Below are 17,067 nucleotides of genomic sequence, written 5' to 3'. Positions count from 1 at the left end.
GGGAAGCAGACGAAAAGGGGAGCTTTTCCTCCACTATCCTCCCTGTCTCACAAGCCCATAAACTTGGTATTATCCACAACTCATCTCTCTCATTCAACCCACTTATTCATTGTCACTAAATCCTGTCAGTTCTACCTTCACAACATCACTAAAATGCATACTTTTCTCCTCATCCAAACCACTACTACATTGATCAAAATATTTAAAGTATCCTGTCTTGAGGATGTTGATGGTGATTTCCCTCTCTAGACTGAAAGATCCTGGTGGGCAGGGTACAGGTCTAACCAACTTGGTTGTATTGTACTCATCCAAGTGTTTAGTACTGTGCTCTGAACACACTATGTTCAATAAATACCATTGATTAATTATGAATCTATTGTCTGCTATTCCATTTAAAGCATCTTGAGCCATTTTCGTCCCCAGTTTTCCATTAGCAACCCATCCCATGATCCCACTGGCACCTCTTCCCCATGAATTCATTCCAAGTCTTCTTGAACCAAGCAATACTTTCCCCCTCCTCCCATTTCCAGGTATACATCTCTGACCTATTCTAGCGCTTCCTGTGATAACAAATTCTATGTGCTTAGCTCCCACTGAAACTAAAACACTGTAAAATTCAATCATGGAGTCTCCTATCAGGAACAATGGATGAACCTCAGTGCTGAGACTTCAGGACCAAGATCCTGCACAGAAGAATCAATTAGAGCGCTAGTTTCTATCAAAGCATCACTGGCACTCTCTCGTTCTGTCCAGATGTATTCTTGCTGGGGTACAGAATGCAACAAGCCAATAGTCTGGTAGGGGTGAATCACACCGAGAAATATATTTGTGGTGTTCACCCACATGAGCCAGCTACCGGCAGAATCAGGATATATATAGTAATTAATTAATGGATCTTGGCAGTGCTCTAGTTGCTTCCAGAAAGGAATTCAGAAAAATATGAATACAAAATCTGCTTCAAGATTTAATAATGAAATGATAGAATGATGGTGTGGTACAGTTGACCAGAAACTGGTCAAGACATGAAAAACTTTTGAAGGTCAAATTTAGCTCACTTACAAAAGGGATATCAGAAAAATTCTCCTTCTCTGTCTCTCCTGCCTGACAAAGATACTTTGAGGGTTATCAAGCTAGCAACCACATAGTCTTTTAAAAATGAAAATTATATGAAGTCAAGATCATGGTGAGGATTGGCTGAGATTTGGATGGCTTCTAGGTTTTTTGTGTTGTTTTTCTGCATTCATTCTCTCACCTGGTGAAGAGGTGCTTTTACCTGACAAATTCATACTTGGTCATGTTTTAGAGGCCATTCTGTTTGAATGCCAGATCAATATACTGATTTGGAGACATTCTAAATAAACAGCACAGAATTAACTTTTAACCCCACCAAAGACAGTGCAGTTTGGAAGAAAAGAGTCAGAGTTGAAGTTTTGCACCTGTTTATGGTCTGGGAAAGGGGGGGTTAATTCTCCATTTTGCAGAGATCATGGTAAACCAGTGGCAAAATGTAGGCTGCCTGGAAAAATACCCTTGTTGATTAAGTGAAATATTTTTTAGCATTGTCTATGGATTTTTAGCCGTCACTCAGTAAACACAAGAGTTTCATTCTTTGGAGATTAACAATGTCTCTTGTGTGTACAGGTTCCTTTCCAGCCTTAATACACTGTTTCTTTTGAGGGATTTGCTTTCCAGATTTGAACTTTCAGAACTCTGAACACCTTATCACACTTTCACAAGGCTTCTTTCTGAAAATTAAAAAAAAGCCTGTCAGGGCTTGTGCCAGTTAAATCCAAGCTCTCAGGGGATTTGTTTTTCTTTTGGCATCAGATTAGATGTTCAAATTAAGCAGGGTTTGGTGGCTGAGGGTGAATGTCTATAGAACTCTTAATGAGGCTAATCCCAGAACAGCACATTCCAAGTAGCTAATGGGCGCGAGTTCATTGCTTACTTTAATGTCTCTTGGGGTAAGAGTGGACTGAATGACTTTTTTTAGTGGGCGGTCATGAGTGCATTATTAACAGAATGACCAGCAGCAGCAAAATGTGGCCAACATAAACTGCTGTGGGGCTGCCTTAGATACCACCCAAATTTGACGCTCAGGTAAAAAAAAATGAATCTTTGTCTTTTGGTTTCTCACTTAGAAAGTATTTTATTAGAGATCCTAAAGTAAGAATAAAGTAAAACTGGGGAGGAGAGACGAAAGGGCCAAAATGAATTTATGAATTCAGCACATGGGATTGATTTGTAAATGTTTTTTTCTAATTTACTAGGGGAGGTATTGCTTGTGGCATAATGAAAAACAGAAAATGAACACGCCACAAATTTTCTTTGCTATAGAGTTGTTTGAATTTTAGAATTGTGTTTCTTAAATCTGTATATGTGGCTGTCTTTTAAAGGCTTGGTTGTTGTTTGGGCAGATGATTTCTACTTTTATGCTGGAGTGAAGAATGCTATATCACATTCATTTGGGGGTTGAAATAAATTCATACACTGTGTACTGGGCTGTTTTTTTGGTGAAATGATGCATATTTCAAAATGTTCTTAACTCTGTGCATTGCAATGGCATGATGGGAATGGGCAATTTGGAAATGAATTATGCGACAATTAGCACTAATGTTGGTAGTTGGATCTGTGGCAGGCTAAGTACTAAACCTTTTATGTGAAAGCAGTATAAACCTGCCACCTTGTAAATGAAGAACTCTGTGTTTATTGACCTTTCATTTTCCAAACATTTAGTTCCTTAGGCACGGAGATGAACTTTCAAATTGTAGTCCTCAAAAATATTCATTCTGATATACTTAAAGAGCAGATTCTGTTGTACCTTTGCTTTTGCCTTAAATAAAATGTCTGTTAATTTGAAATCCTTGGAGAAAGACTTCCCTCTGCACGTAACCAGAGCTGAAAGCAAGAAACACAAAGAAGTCAGCAGCCCTACACAGTCACAGATGTTGTAGTTTGACCATTCAGCTTTCATAAAAGAGATTTTTGATGTGTTGTATTTGTGCCTTAGAATACGGTAAGGATAGAAGCAAGTTGTCTTCTCTAAGTATTTGAAAATACTTAGAACTTTGAAAATATACTTGAAATGATAATATTTGAGGGAACCCTACCAGTAAGGAGGAGTTAGTATTTAATCGACGTTTTGTTTTGGCAAATGAATTAGGAAACCATCCAGAAATATGGCATATCAGAGCTAGTTCATGCTTTCAGCATTTACATCTAAAGGTCCATCATAAAACTTTGCATGAAATAGTATAAAGCATGTTCCTTTGAGTGGATGAAGGGGAAAGTGTTTTATGGATGTGTTTAACTAAAAACCTTTTAAAATTTCCAATTTCAAAGAAATCATTTTTAAAATGTGATTTCTGTCCATTTTTACTAGCTGAATAAAGATAGGGGTATTTAGCCAATACAATGAATAACCAGTAACCTTGTGAATACCTTATCAAGGTAGTTAGTTTTTCCATTATAACTACCACTTTTTATAATATGAGAATCAAAATCAGTTTTGAATGGTGCTTGGATTTTTTTATTCCCCTTAAGTGCAAGTATATGACTTCTGGGGTTGGGAAGGCTAGACTGTGAATGAAAAGTGAATGAAAATCTTCTAATGGTAGCTAAAGAAGTTCATTCTAAGCTTCATTAAAAATCTGGCAAAATAATAATATGATGGTTCATTAGCTGTGAAAAGGTAATTAAATAGCTAAGCTAAAAAATCTGTTAATTCAGTATTAACTCTAACAAGGTGTACCAAGAAGTGGCTCTCACATATTTTTGCTATAATGATTTGGCTAAAATTTCCAGCCCTCTCAATAGCATCATTGAAATAAAACAAGAGTAAAATCTACAGTGAAATTCTAAACACTCTTGTGCTCCTTTCCACATTACCCCAAGGTTCTCAAATTTGGTGTTTTCTTTGGCCTTGAGGTGCTATTGTATGCTCTCCCTCTCTGCCCGCCCACTCCCCCCCACCATCCTCTCTCCCTTTCATTCTTTCTCTCTGTGTCTGTCTCTCCCTCTACTTTCCTTTACTCTGTGTTTGTTCTCTCTCCCTCCTTCCTCTTTTTTTTTTTTTTTTTTTTTAAAGTATTCCACTTCCATCAGGCAGAGAAAGCAGGGAGATGAACAGTACGCAAACCTTCATCCCCAGAGACTAGGTTGGTTGTGAACCTACCTCTGAGGTATAGGGTGTCTAACCTGTAACATCACACCAATCCAGAGGTTTTTTTTAATTTTTTTTATGGTATTTAAGTGCTTACTATGTGCCAGGCACTCTTCTAACAGCTGCGGTAGATACAAAGTAATCAGGTTGGACACAACCCATGTCCCCAGAGGGGCTCACAGTCTTAATCCTCATTTTACAGATGAGGCAACTGAGACACAGAGAAGTGAAGTGAATTGCCCAAGGTCACATAGACAAGTTGCAGAGTCAGTATTAGAACCGAGGTCCTTCTGATTGCCAGGCCTGTGCTCTATCCACTAGACCACACTGCTTATTTGAGTTGGTTTGAGATGCCTGATTCAAGAGATTCCTAGGAACTTGGTTTGGTTATGGGCCTCCTCATGGATCTGGGATTGATCCTGACCCTAGAAAAGACCCAAGCCCCTACATTGACATGGACACCCTAGGGTTCTTGGGACCAAGGACGACCAAAAGCTCTGCAGTAATGTGGATTCTCATGCCTGTCTGAGCCCCAAATTTAACAAGTCTTGAATTGAGTCAGCCCCATCCATCATGTTACCTCTCCCTGCTTTCTCCATTCCACATGGACTCTGGTTCCCATCCACCAGCCCAAAGGAAGAAGAAGGTTTATGTATAACCTTCCTGCCTTCTACATAGAGATTTTAGTCTAGGTTCTAGCCAAGGTTAATGACTAAGAGTGATGGTAATTGTTTTCTGTGAGTCTATAGATGGAGAGAACTTTCCAGATCCCATCTTTTTGATTTGATTCCTGAGGGCCAATCTGAGAGATAGGTTTCAAATTACCAACAGGGAAAGAAGTTTTAATTTTCTCGAGCTAGTTGATAGGATTCTATGTCACCTGAAAATCATAATATGTGATTCTTTAATAAACTTGTCGCCATGGTAAATGATGGTCATTCATCAAAAGATGTAGTGTTTTTCCCCCCTGAAGCTATTCTTGAGAAGATTAATTTTAGAAGCTAGCAAAAATACCTGGTCTTTGGCTGGGTCAGATTGGTGCTGTACTTTTCCTCCTTTTCTCTATCCCTTTTCATTGCCTCACTTTATTATCATTATTATATTGCATTTATATTATCTATTTAATAGCTTAGTACAGTGCTCTGCACACAGTAAGAGCTCAGTAGACATTATTATTATTATGATATTGGTAACTATGGAATTTATGTGCTATGCACTGCACTAGGCACTGGAGTAGATGCAAGATAACTCGAATACTGCCCCGTCCCAAAAAGGGTTATGAAAAGCAGTAATCTTATCTCCATTTCATAGATGAGGAAATCACCTCCTCTTCTGTTTTTCTCTCTCACCTTTTAGACCTCTTTACCAGTTCCCATAAATATTTGGATTTTTCTATTCCCTCTCATTTTATGCCTTTTATTGCCTTGCAATCACATCTATTTATCCTTTGCTATAGCTAGTGCTCTTTCTCTTTCTCCCTCTCTTCTCAAATCTCTTTTTCTCTCTCTGTTCTTTCTCTTTCCCTCTTTCGCATTTTTTTTTTTACCTAGCCTACTTTGGCTCTGCTCTGTTCCCAGGTGCATCACAGGATGTTCTTAGCAGGCCTTCCAATATCGCTCTCCTAGAAGACTCCCAGACTGCTTGTTGTCTTCTGTTCTCTAGCAGAGGTGTCATTATCCCCACTGGCTGCACCTCTCCCCTTTCACTCAAGAAGAGTGGAGGTGCTCCCAGGACCATATCCCAACAAAGAGAGTGACTTCCCTCTGATTTCTCCATCTCCCCAGTCAGTCCTCTACTGCTGCATGGCACAGCCCGAGGAATGACTTGTGTTCTGGGGAAGGAGAAGGCAAATGATACACTTTCCTTCTCCAAAATGTCAGTGGCTCAATTGTCTGGTTTGCAGTGATGGCCGCCATGACAGGGTCTTCTCCCTCCATGCACTGACAAGAGAAACAGAGCATATTCCTGCCACACTAGGCAATCTGTGAGCAAGATCGATAGTGTGCCAGCCAATCCAGGGCTGAAACAGTGACTAGAACCCAGTAATACTGCCAGCCAGTGTACAGTTTTACGCTACTGCTTCTTTTATGAAGTAGCATAGCCTAGTGGATAGAGCACAGGCCTGGGAATCAGAAGGTCATAGGTTCATTCATTCATTCATTCAATAGTATTTATTGAGCGCTAACTATGTGCAGAGCACTGTACTAAGCGCTTGGAATGAACAAGTCGGCAACAGATAGAGACAGTCCCTGCCGTTTGACGGGCTTACGGTCTAATCGGGGGAGACAATTTCTAATTTCGAATTCAATTTCTAATTCTAATGGGTTCTAATTGCAGCTCTGCCACTTGTCTGCTGTGTGACCTTGGGCAAGCCACTTCACTTCTCTGGACCTCAGTTCCCTCATCTGTAAAAAGGGATTAAGACTGTGAGTCGTATATGGGACAGGGACTGGGTCCAACCCGATTATCTTGTACCCAGCCCAGTGCTTAAAACAGTACCTGGCACATAGTAAGCTCTTAACAAATACCATTATTATTATTATTATTATTTTACAGGAAGACTGAAGAATTATTTGAAATTAGGCTGATGTCTTAAAAAGACCTAAAGGGTTGAGAATTGATATTTTTATATGTAACAAAGGATAACATAAATTGGTCTTATAGGATTAGACTTATCATAAACTTAAAACACAAGTTCTCTTAGATCTCATTTTAGCTTTCTTATGTGATCTTGCATCACAATGAAAATGAGCTGAAGCTATTTTTATATGCCTAGAGATTCCCCTGAATCTTTGAATACATTGTAATTTGCTTTGTCATCACTCTAAGGTGATGTTAAAATATTATTCCACTCTGGCAATTGAGCAATTCAATTTGGAAATAAAACTATATTTTTATTATGGCATTTTATTCTAAAATATTTTATAGCAATTATTTACCATCTTCCCAGCTCTTCTGAATGAGTTACTGGCACTTATGCGACTGGACTATCTTGATAATTTAAAGAATTGTAAAACCCCAAAGATGAGAGGAGATTTTTCTCTTTCTCTTCCATAAACTAGGTGTCTCTTATCTTTCCATATTTATTCTGATATTATTTATCCCTTCAATTAACTCTTCTACATGGATGACATACAATTTTATTTCTCTTTAACCCTGACCTCTCATTATTGTCCAGTTCTGCATCTCTCCTTACCTCCAAGAATCTTGACTTGGATGGCTCACTGTCATCTGAAATTAAATATTTCTAAAACAGGACTCCTGCTCTTCCCCCTAACATACTCTGTCCAACTTTCCCATCTTAATCAATAATGCCACCATCCTCTCTGTCCCAGAATCTCACAACTTTGGTGTCACCTTCATCTCCTTACTGTCTTTCAACTCTCATGTTCAATCTAATACTAAAGTCCTGCTGGTTCTTCCTCTAGAACATCTCCTGGATCTCCCCCTTCCTCTCCACTCAAAGGGCTACCATGCTTTCGTACAAGTTCAGTTCATATTACCGCCTGACTACTGTATCATCTTCCTGACTTATCGCCTTGCCTCTCGTCTCCAGACTGCACAGATCATCTTTCTGAAGCTTCATTCAGCCCACCTCTCTTCTCTTCTCAAAAGCCTCCACTGGATTTCTGCATCTCTTTGAATCAAGTAAAAGTGGCTTGCAAAGAGTTTCAAGACTCTGTCAAGTTACTACACCTTACCTACCTGCCCTCTTTACCCACAATTCCCCAACTATTTCTCTTTGTTCCTTCCAAGTTAACCTTTTAAGGGTATCTAATAATAATAATGTTAATAATAATGATAATGTTGGTATTTCAGTGCTTAATACGTGCCAAACACTGTTCTAAGTGCTGGGGTAGATACAGGGTAATCAGGTTGTCCCATGTGAGGCTCACAGTCTTAATCCCCATTTTACAGATGAGGTAACTGAGGCACTGAGAAGTTAAGTGACTTGCCCAAAGTCACACAGCTGACAGGTGGCAGAGATGGGATTAGAACCCATGACCTCTGACTCCTAAACCCGTGCTCTTTCCACTGAGCCACGCTGCTTTTCAAGAGTATCTGCCTCTTGACTCTGCCATGTAACACTCACTCATGCTGTTACCCCAGTTTAGAACTCCATCTCTCTCTCCTTCCCCAAATCCAAGAGAACTCACCTCTCCACACATTCAAAACCCTCCTAAAACCCCACTTTCTTCAACAAACCTTCCCCAATTAATTCCCAGATCCCTGAGTTATATAAATCCATCAGCCGTGATTTATACCCATCCTCAGCTCTTTTCTATGTATGTTTATTCAACTGTACTTTAGATTATTTTGACTACTTCATTAATCAATATTTTAATACCTGTGTCTCCCAATCAATTGTAATCAATCAATCTCAGTCAATCAATTGAGCACTTACTGTATGCAGAGCACTGTATTCAGCACTGTACTAAGCTGTCATTACAGTGTAAGCTCTAGAGTGTAAGAACAGTGCTTAGCATATAGTAAGCACTTAAATACTATTAGCAGTAGTAGTAGTAGTAGTAAACTCTTTGTGAACAGGGAATAGGTAACCTTGTTTTGTACTTCACAAGCTCTTAGTATAGACTGGTGGTGGTTATGTATACATATGAATGCCCATGTTCTTCTAATTGGGAAATTGGACTATTCAAGGAAACCATATTTGGTTTCAATAAGACCATTTTGGCTTAATAAGGTATATTTTCCAGGCTCTTCTCTCTCTCTCTCTTTCTCTCTCTCTCTCTCCTGGAGCAGGCCTGAGCTTCTATAAGGGATTATTTAATTTTAACCTCAATTTTATTTGGTAGGTATTCTTTCCCCTGCCAGGTGTATCCTGTTTCCTGTTGTGTGAAAAGCATTCTGGTCTATCTCCTGAATCTTTTTTGCTCTATGAATACAGGGAAAACGTACTGTGAATTGAGTATAAATTTGCACAACTGATTTCTTGTTTATCTCAAATGTTTATATTCCACTTAAGTGTTTAGAAGGATAGACAATCAAGGGTTTTACAAGGTATTATTTGATAGCCACCAAGAAAATAGGGATCATTTACATTTTAAAGAGCCGATTGCTATTCTAGGAAAGGGTATTTCAGAAGTATGTGCTTGGCATTTACATTGAAAAATTAAAATGTGGTCTTATTTCCTTAACCAAATTTATTCTGAAAATGTCCTCACATTAAATATGTTCATGTTATACAGGATGGATGGGTGACCAAAAACAGTCTTTTTATAATTATGGTGATGCTTCCTTTATACTGATTCAAAATTTTGCATAGTAGACCAAAGTGTTAATAAATGTGTTTCTTCTTTTTTATTTTTTAGGCTCAAAAGTCCTGGATAGAAAGAGCATTTTACAAGAGAGAATGTGTTCACATCATACCCAGCACTAAAGATCCTCATAGGTAAGCTCACAAGATGTTTTCATATGAGAAAGAAAAGTAGAATTACCATTTTGTGAATGTGAACATGACCTTTTTTTTTTTGAAACCTATGAAACTATGGTCAAATTGATTTTGATAGATCAAGATTGGTTTTAGAACTGGACATCTTTGAAGTAAATTAATGTAAACTGCTGCACAAAATGAACAATACCCTCAGTGAAATGGGAAGTCCATCTTGTGTGGTGGTGGGGTTTAATTTTTAGTTTGTTTTTTAAGAAATCTCTCATAAATGAAATTTGTTCTGTGAAATGTTGTGGATTTGTAGATTTTTCATCATTTTGGAATACATAAGGTAGCTAGCCCGTGAGTCACATATGAGTAAGTGACTTATCGTCCATTGAGTATATTTCATTCATTCCTGCCTGGTGTTCTCAGCAGGAAATTTGATGGCTAGGAATTGGAGGGACCTGGAAGACTTCAGTTTGTAGGTTTTAATACTAAACAAAGAAGCCCTGATTGCATTCAATTTTAAATGAGAAAAGAAGAATCTTTAAGAATATATATTTTGTTACTGGTCTGAGAAAGATACATCATTTGGGCTTTTATTTTGTAGGTGTTGCTGTGGCCGTCTAATCGGTCAGCATGTTGGGCTGACCCCAAGTATCTCGGTGATTCAGAATGAGAAAAATGAAAGTCGACTCTCTCGGAATGATGTCCAGTCTGAGAAGTGGTCCATCAGCAAGCACACTCAACTTAGCCCGACTGATGCCTTTGGAACAATTGAGTTCCAGGGTGGTGGCCACTCCAACAAAGCGATGGTAATCCTAAAACTTTTATATTCAGTATTGTTGTTATCACTCTTATTATGAATTTTTGTATTTGTTAAGCATTCACTACGTGTCCAGTACTGTTCTAAAGGCTGAGGTAGATATAATAATGGTCTTCCCCACCACAGAGGACTTCAGTGTGACCAATACCTTGCTCCCTTTCCTTTCTTCCCTTTCCAACCTGGAGCTGCCTGAGTCTCAGTACTTAAGCAACGATTTACTAGCAGCTTTGGTCCCTGGTGAAAGCTGTATAAACTTTAGTGTGGCTGCCCTTCTGCCCTCCCATCTCAGGTACAGTTTCTATTTTACCCAGATAAGGGAGAAATGAACAATAAAGATCAAGATTTGGTCTCTGGCCGAAGTTTTACCCAGTATTGCCATCACCCAGATTACACCATTCTGGTCTATATTTATCACAGCTGTAGAGTTGGATCATATTCCTAACCGATATGTCCCCTGTGAAGAGATGTTACACCATTCTGGTCTATATTTCTCACAGCTGTAGAGTTGGATCATATTCCTAACCGATATGTCCCCTGTCAAGAGATATTTTCAAGAAGAGGGTGGTCTTAGAAATGATTGTAACATGGCACTAGGGGTCTCATCTACTAAAAAGAGACGCTGTTAGCTGAACAAGGTTCAGGATGAAAAAAAAAAATCCTTAACCCCATACCCTTCCCAAACCTTCTTGTGCATTCTTTAGGTGCAGTCTTTAGGTGTTACAGTATGTCAGTAGTCCACATATCTTGCCAGTTTTGCACTCTACCTCGCTGGTCACCCATTGAAATGTCATTGGAATGATCTTTTTCCCGACTTCATTCATTCAGTCATGTTTATTGAGTACTTACTGTGTGCAGAGCACTGTACTAAGCACTTGGAAAGTACAATTCGGCAACAAATAGAGACAGTCCCTACCCAATGACGGGCTCACGGTCTAGAAAGGGGGAGACAGACAACAAAACAATACAAGTAGACAGGCATCAATAACATCAATATAAATAAATAAAATTATAGATATATACACATCACTAATTGACCAGTTAAGCAAGTTCAAAGTCCAAGTGACATAAAGGATTCACCTTGCTGCACTTCTTTAGAGAAGCAGCATAGTCTGGTGGGTAGAGCTCAGACCAGGTGGTCATAAGGACCTAAGTTCCAATCCCAGCTCCACCACCTGTCTTCTGTTTGACCTTAGGCAAGTTGCTGAGCTTCTCTGTGCCTCAGTTTTCTTGTCTGTAAAATAGGGGCTAAGACTGTGAGCTCTATCTGCCCAACCCGATTATCTTCTATCTACATAGTAAGCACTTAACAAATACCATTAAATATTAAAAAACAAAATAAAAGATCAGCACCTTATACTGTAGAGAAAATCACACTTTAAATAATTAATTGTCCCAGAATATAATGTTTTTTTCTAAAAGAGCCTTAATACCCCTTAATGAGCCTAATTCTCCTATGAACAGCTGGTCAGTTAGGGATGTGAAGAGGCAAAGTTGGCATTAAATATGCGCGAAGTGAACAGTGCAACTCTGCTTTCCTGATTAACATCGCACATAGCTATTTGTGTGTCATTGTCCCTGCGTAAAGCTAATAGAGTGTTCTCAGGAGACAAGGCAGGAATGTAAACTCACCATAGGTTGGAAATTTTAGGGCAGAGCTTGGAGCCCAGCACCACAGCATCCAAGGCCAGTCCAGCTCTGAGACAGATCAAACCAAGAATGACCTGCATCTCCCTTAGGGGCAGCTGCCATACCTCACCAGCTCTCCTGGCATAAAATAGGGAGAAAACCGAAAGTCAAATCCAGTTCAGGTCTGGTGGAATTCGACTTTGTATTGGTCCAAACTTCAAAATTCAGAATTACCTGAAAGCCAAATTAAGTTTGGAGGGGCATACGGATGCTAAAGTGAAAACTTCCAGGATGTAGGCAGCTGCAATTTCATCAATTTCAGTAATAGGGGACACAGTGTTACTTCTCCCTATCCTGACACCCAAAAGAAATCAACTCAACCCTGAAGCAGCTTGCAACAATACCTACCTGTGTTTCTTGTAGGAGATTTTAAGTGAGAAAAATTAAATAGGTCTTCCATAATGGGTGTTTTCACTATGTATTTGGGAACAATTGAGGAGTGTTCTTTTATTAACGTGCCTCTGTCTAGAGAGAATGTGATCAGTATCAATAGAAATGGTTGACAGATGTCTGGGTGGCAAAGTGTGTTTTTCTTGGTGCAGAGTTCTTCCAGAATGTAGCTCCATGTTATCAAAAATCTTACTGTAGTCTTAAAGCTTCCTGGGAACATGAAGGTGAAGAGCTGTGTGTTGCTCTCAAAGGAAGTTTTTGCCTGGAAGAAACTACTCCTGTCTTAGAAAGCCAATAATATTTGATGAGAGAGTAAAATCACTGATGGATTTCCCTGAACAGGCTCAAGACTCAGTGGCTTATTGAAGGTTGCACAGTGAGTTAGAAAGAATCCCACAATCCTAGGTTAATCTGCTCTCTTTCTAACATTTTCAGGAGACAAATTCCATCATATTCAGACCCAGGTAAAATCTGAGCACTTTAGCAATCTCCTTAGGGTTGCTTTCAATGCATATTGCAAATTGGTGGCCAGATTAGATCCACTCTTATGGTGAATAATCTAATAGAGATTTTCACATGAAATTTTGAGGAAAAGATGAAAAATGAGCAATTTAGTCAGGAGTGAAGGCAAGTTTCTAAAGCTTTCATAATTCTATTTGAAGTAATTCCTCTCTGAAAATACTTCATTACATTGGTTCTTTTTTCTCCAAAGAGGTAGGAAGGGATATATATTTTCACTCTATTTTACAGAAGGAAAATCTGGACCATAGAGAGTCCTCAGGACTCGCATTGTAGTATTCACTGTCCAATGCAGCACACATGCACACAAACCATTTCTTCTCACTGCATCACAGTGAATCCAAGCAGATGTGCAATGTCAGAAGAAGTGTGGCTTAGTAGAAAGAGCCCAGGCCTGGAAGTTAGAATACCTGGATTCTAATCCCTCCTCCTCCACTTGTTTGCCGTGTGACCTTGGGTAAATCACTTTACTTCTCTGTGTCTGTTACCTCATTTCTAAAATGGGGATTCAATGTGAGGCTGCAGTGTTAAGATACCCTGCGAGGGGTTTACAGTAAAAAATAAATACTAGCAAGGAAATGTTTCACAGGAAATAGGATAAAAAAGCAGTTTATATTTGCTGATGCTTAATGCAAGATGTGGAATTGTGCAAGACAATTTTAAATAATATCTTAGCACCATGTTAGCACATTCTTATTCAAAGGCTTCAGAGGAGGCTCTTGCTCTTTTTGTTCAGGATACCAGATTTTTACCCTGGCTACACATAATGCATTTTGGGAAGGTAAAGAACTGAATGTTGAGTGGAGAAGTCACAAACACAGCTGCTCTTGTATTTCGAAGAGCTCTGCCTTGTTTTCATTTGGATTCTTCCTACTCACTGAAATCGCATCCATTAAATCTCCTTTTTATGAGTTCTTGTGGATTTATTAGATATGTTAAAGCAACTTTAAAATTGCTTCTAAAATGTTGGGTTTTGAAGCATCTGTATTGTGTATTGCTTACTCTCATTGCTTTGAAAGTATAGATGAATCATCTAATAGCATCTGAAAGAATGTGTCTAAGGCTGCCCAGATAAAAAACACTTTTGATTGATAGAGTATGGTAGTTTCAGTGATTCCCTTTTAAAATGTATATCATTAAATATTTCTTTCCAGATAACCTTCTATGGAGACGTTGGTAAAGTAGGATACAGACAGTTACTCCAGTAAATCGGGCATATTTTTGCTATATTTTAAATACTTTTAGTTAGCTGGTGGAGAAATCTCATCATGAATGAAACTGATAGCTTGCATGTTCCCAAGCCCTTTTCCTGTTGATAAAAGTAATACAGTCTATCTTCTAGTTTGAAAACATTTTACCTTGCTTTTCAATGAAAATATTTTCCCAGAATTCATGATGAAATTTTAAAATAGAACACTGTTGTGAAGAGTGCAGGCCTAGCTTTAGATATCCTTGATCTACTTAAATCTGGAATATGAGTTCATTTACAAAATGATGCTTAAGTGTTTTCTTTCCAGAATCATAAACTCTTCAGAAATTCACATGACTAAATACATTAATGGATCTATCTTTTCTCTCAACCTATCCATTCTGGAATATTTTGCTTCTTGGAAGATCTAATTATGATGGGGGAAATATCATTTAGATCTAATCTAGAAATAGTTATATTACAAAATTGGTTGAGTTATTGACTATCTGCTGGTTTTGTTAAAATACAGGTGGTCCTTGGGATACCGCAACTCTACCATAAATGCAGTTTGAGGCTATATCCTGCACAATTTGCTGATTTACCACAGCATCCTTAAATCCTGCCTCTGACATTATATCCAGCCATTTCAAAGATGTCAATTCCCTCCTTGTTCCATACTCTTCTTACCCCATTCTCTTCCTGCTGTCCTCTGTTCTCAGCAGTTTTCCTGCCCCTCTCCTGCACCCCAAATTCAGCCTCCCTTTTCCTGTCTCCCATGCCCCAACTCTTTAAAAACAAAAACAGAAACACTAACTATAGTAATTCCAGGAGCTGTTCTTCCTTACTCTTCCCTTTCCCCTTCCCACTTGTAGCCCCACCCCCCTCATTCATTCCCTCCCATGAGAGTAATGATAGTGAGGAACCGGGCAGGATGGGGCAACAGCTATTGCTGTGGGTTTGGTTACCAAAATACCGGCCACCTCACCTCTCCCTTTCACTTCCTGACGTATCAATAACTGGGGCTGAGAAGTGGGGGTTCAGTCAATCAGTCTTATTTATTGAGCACTTACTGTGTGCAGAGCATTGTGCTAAGCACTTGGGAGACTACAGTATACTGGAGTTGGAAGACATGTTCCCTGCCCACAATGAGCTTACAGTCTGGGAAGGAGAAGGAAAAGGGACAGAGTGAGGCAATGGCACTGGAGGTGGCAGCTGTTCCTGGAGCAACAGCTGTTTGTTTTTTGTTTTGGGGTTTGTTTTTTTCCCAGAAATTCAAATAAAGAACACATAATACTGTATGGAGCATGGGGAGCAGGGCCTGGGCAATTGAGGATACAGGAGAAAGGGGAGAAAGTTCGGGGTGTGGTAGGGAAGGAAATCCACTAGGAACAGAAGAGGACAACAGGGAAATAAGGAATGATTTTTATTTGAGATTTTATCTAGAGAGCTCAGCTGCCAGAGCAGGACTGTTTTGGAGCAGAATCACACAAGTTGCATATAAATTTATGGAAAAACATAATCCATGGTAAAGTTATTCACAATGAAGCCACATTTCCCAGGGATATGACCCGATTGAATTGTGGGGCTTATTAGTCGTATTGATTTAATGTCAGAAAAGCATAAAAGATTGTGAAGCACTTTCCACAGTGCTTTGCACTTAGTGGCTGCTGGAGAAATACCGTTGTCACTAATACTAACAATTCGGGTCCTTGTTGGTAAAACAATAACAATTAGAAAACTCAGGTGAACCAGTCTTCCACCTCCCTCACCTGTGCCTTGCTTTCCTTCGGCAGTACGTGCGTGTGTCCTATGACACAAAGCCTGATCTTCTTCTACACCTGCTGACTAAGGAGTGGCAGTTAGAGCTCCCCAAGCTGCTCATCTCGGTTCATGGAGGCCTCCAGAACTTCGAACTCCAGCCAAAACTCAAGCAAGTCTTTGGGAAAGGCCTAATCAAAGCTGCCATGACAACTGGAGCGTGGATATTCACTGGAGGAGTCAACACAGGTAAATAGTAATGTTGCTTTGGGCCATGAAGGAGATTGTCTCTATTTTTGACATTATTACTATTGTTATTATTGCTATTGATGATAATAATAGTAAGACTAGATTTGAATAATCTTGTGTGCGCTCCCTTATGTGTGTGTATGTCTGTCTCTTTTTCCCTTGTCTTTCTCTATCTCTCTATCCTATACTTTCTCATATGAAAACTAGTTAGTCAAACTGAAAAAATAAGGGAGTTACTTTAAGCAAAAGAAGATGTGGTCAAGTCAAGAAATGAAATGCTTACTTGAATCAATTTTTTAAAATCCTCTGACAAAGCATTTTAATTTTTTCAACCAATAAAAATCAGTTAAATATTCATCTGGAACTTCTAGCTTCAGCATATGACCCTAACATTTATTAACAGGAAGCTTAGCATTTTCTCACCGTCTAGGGGATATACTAGGAACACAAAAACTCAGAGAGAATCATCTCCATCTTTAGGTAAAGGGAAGGGAAAATGAGTGCTGTTTGCAGATAAAGTAGGGAAGGATCAGGAGTGAGGAGGCTGCTATATACCAGTTGCCACCAACCCAGTGACTGCCCATACGCACTTCTCTGATGTGGCCAGAATCGAGCCTACAGATTCCAAACCCCGTAATGGCCTGGAAGAGTCTCATTATTCCTGGAGTTTGGGGTGGCCTCATTAGGCCTTCAGTTGTGCCCGGGTGTGTATATCTAGGGATAATTTATTGGCACCTAAGAAAAAGCTGGAATGGGTTTTCAGAACTGTCCTAACATACTGAGATGTTTCCCGTGAGCCATCTCACTGGTGCCATAAGAGTTTACAGAATTGAAAAGTCTTCTTGTTTAGACTGGATCCCCCATGAATACCAATAGATTGGAATTAACCCCCGAGG

General features: G+C 39.2%; 1 protein-coding gene across 1 annotated transcript in view; it reads left to right on the top strand.

Moving 5' to 3' along the window:
- Window positions 1-10,286: 10,286 nt before the first annotated feature.
- The window catches only part of TRPM3 (transient receptor potential cation channel subfamily M member 3), a 213,209-nt gene continuing 206,428 nt past the window's right edge, over window positions 10,287-17,067 (top strand). The window contains exons 1-2 of the mRNA XM_039910775.1: window positions 10,287-10,369; window positions 15,958-16,171. Coding sequence (XP_039766709.1) covers window positions 10,367-10,369; window positions 15,958-16,171 — 217 coding nt within the window. The 5' untranslated portion in view covers window positions 10,287-10,366. The remainder of the gene's footprint in view (window positions 10,370-15,957; window positions 16,172-17,067) is intronic.

Source organism: Ornithorhynchus anatinus, chromosome X5 (assembly GCF_004115215.2).
Source record: "Ornithorhynchus anatinus isolate Pmale09 chromosome X5, mOrnAna1.pri.v4, whole genome shotgun sequence".
Classification (NCBI taxonomy): Eukaryota; Metazoa; Chordata; class Mammalia; order Monotremata; family Ornithorhynchidae; genus Ornithorhynchus; species Ornithorhynchus anatinus.
Note: the sequence above shows the minus strand (reverse complement) of the source record. Positions and strands in the feature narration are given on the sequence as shown.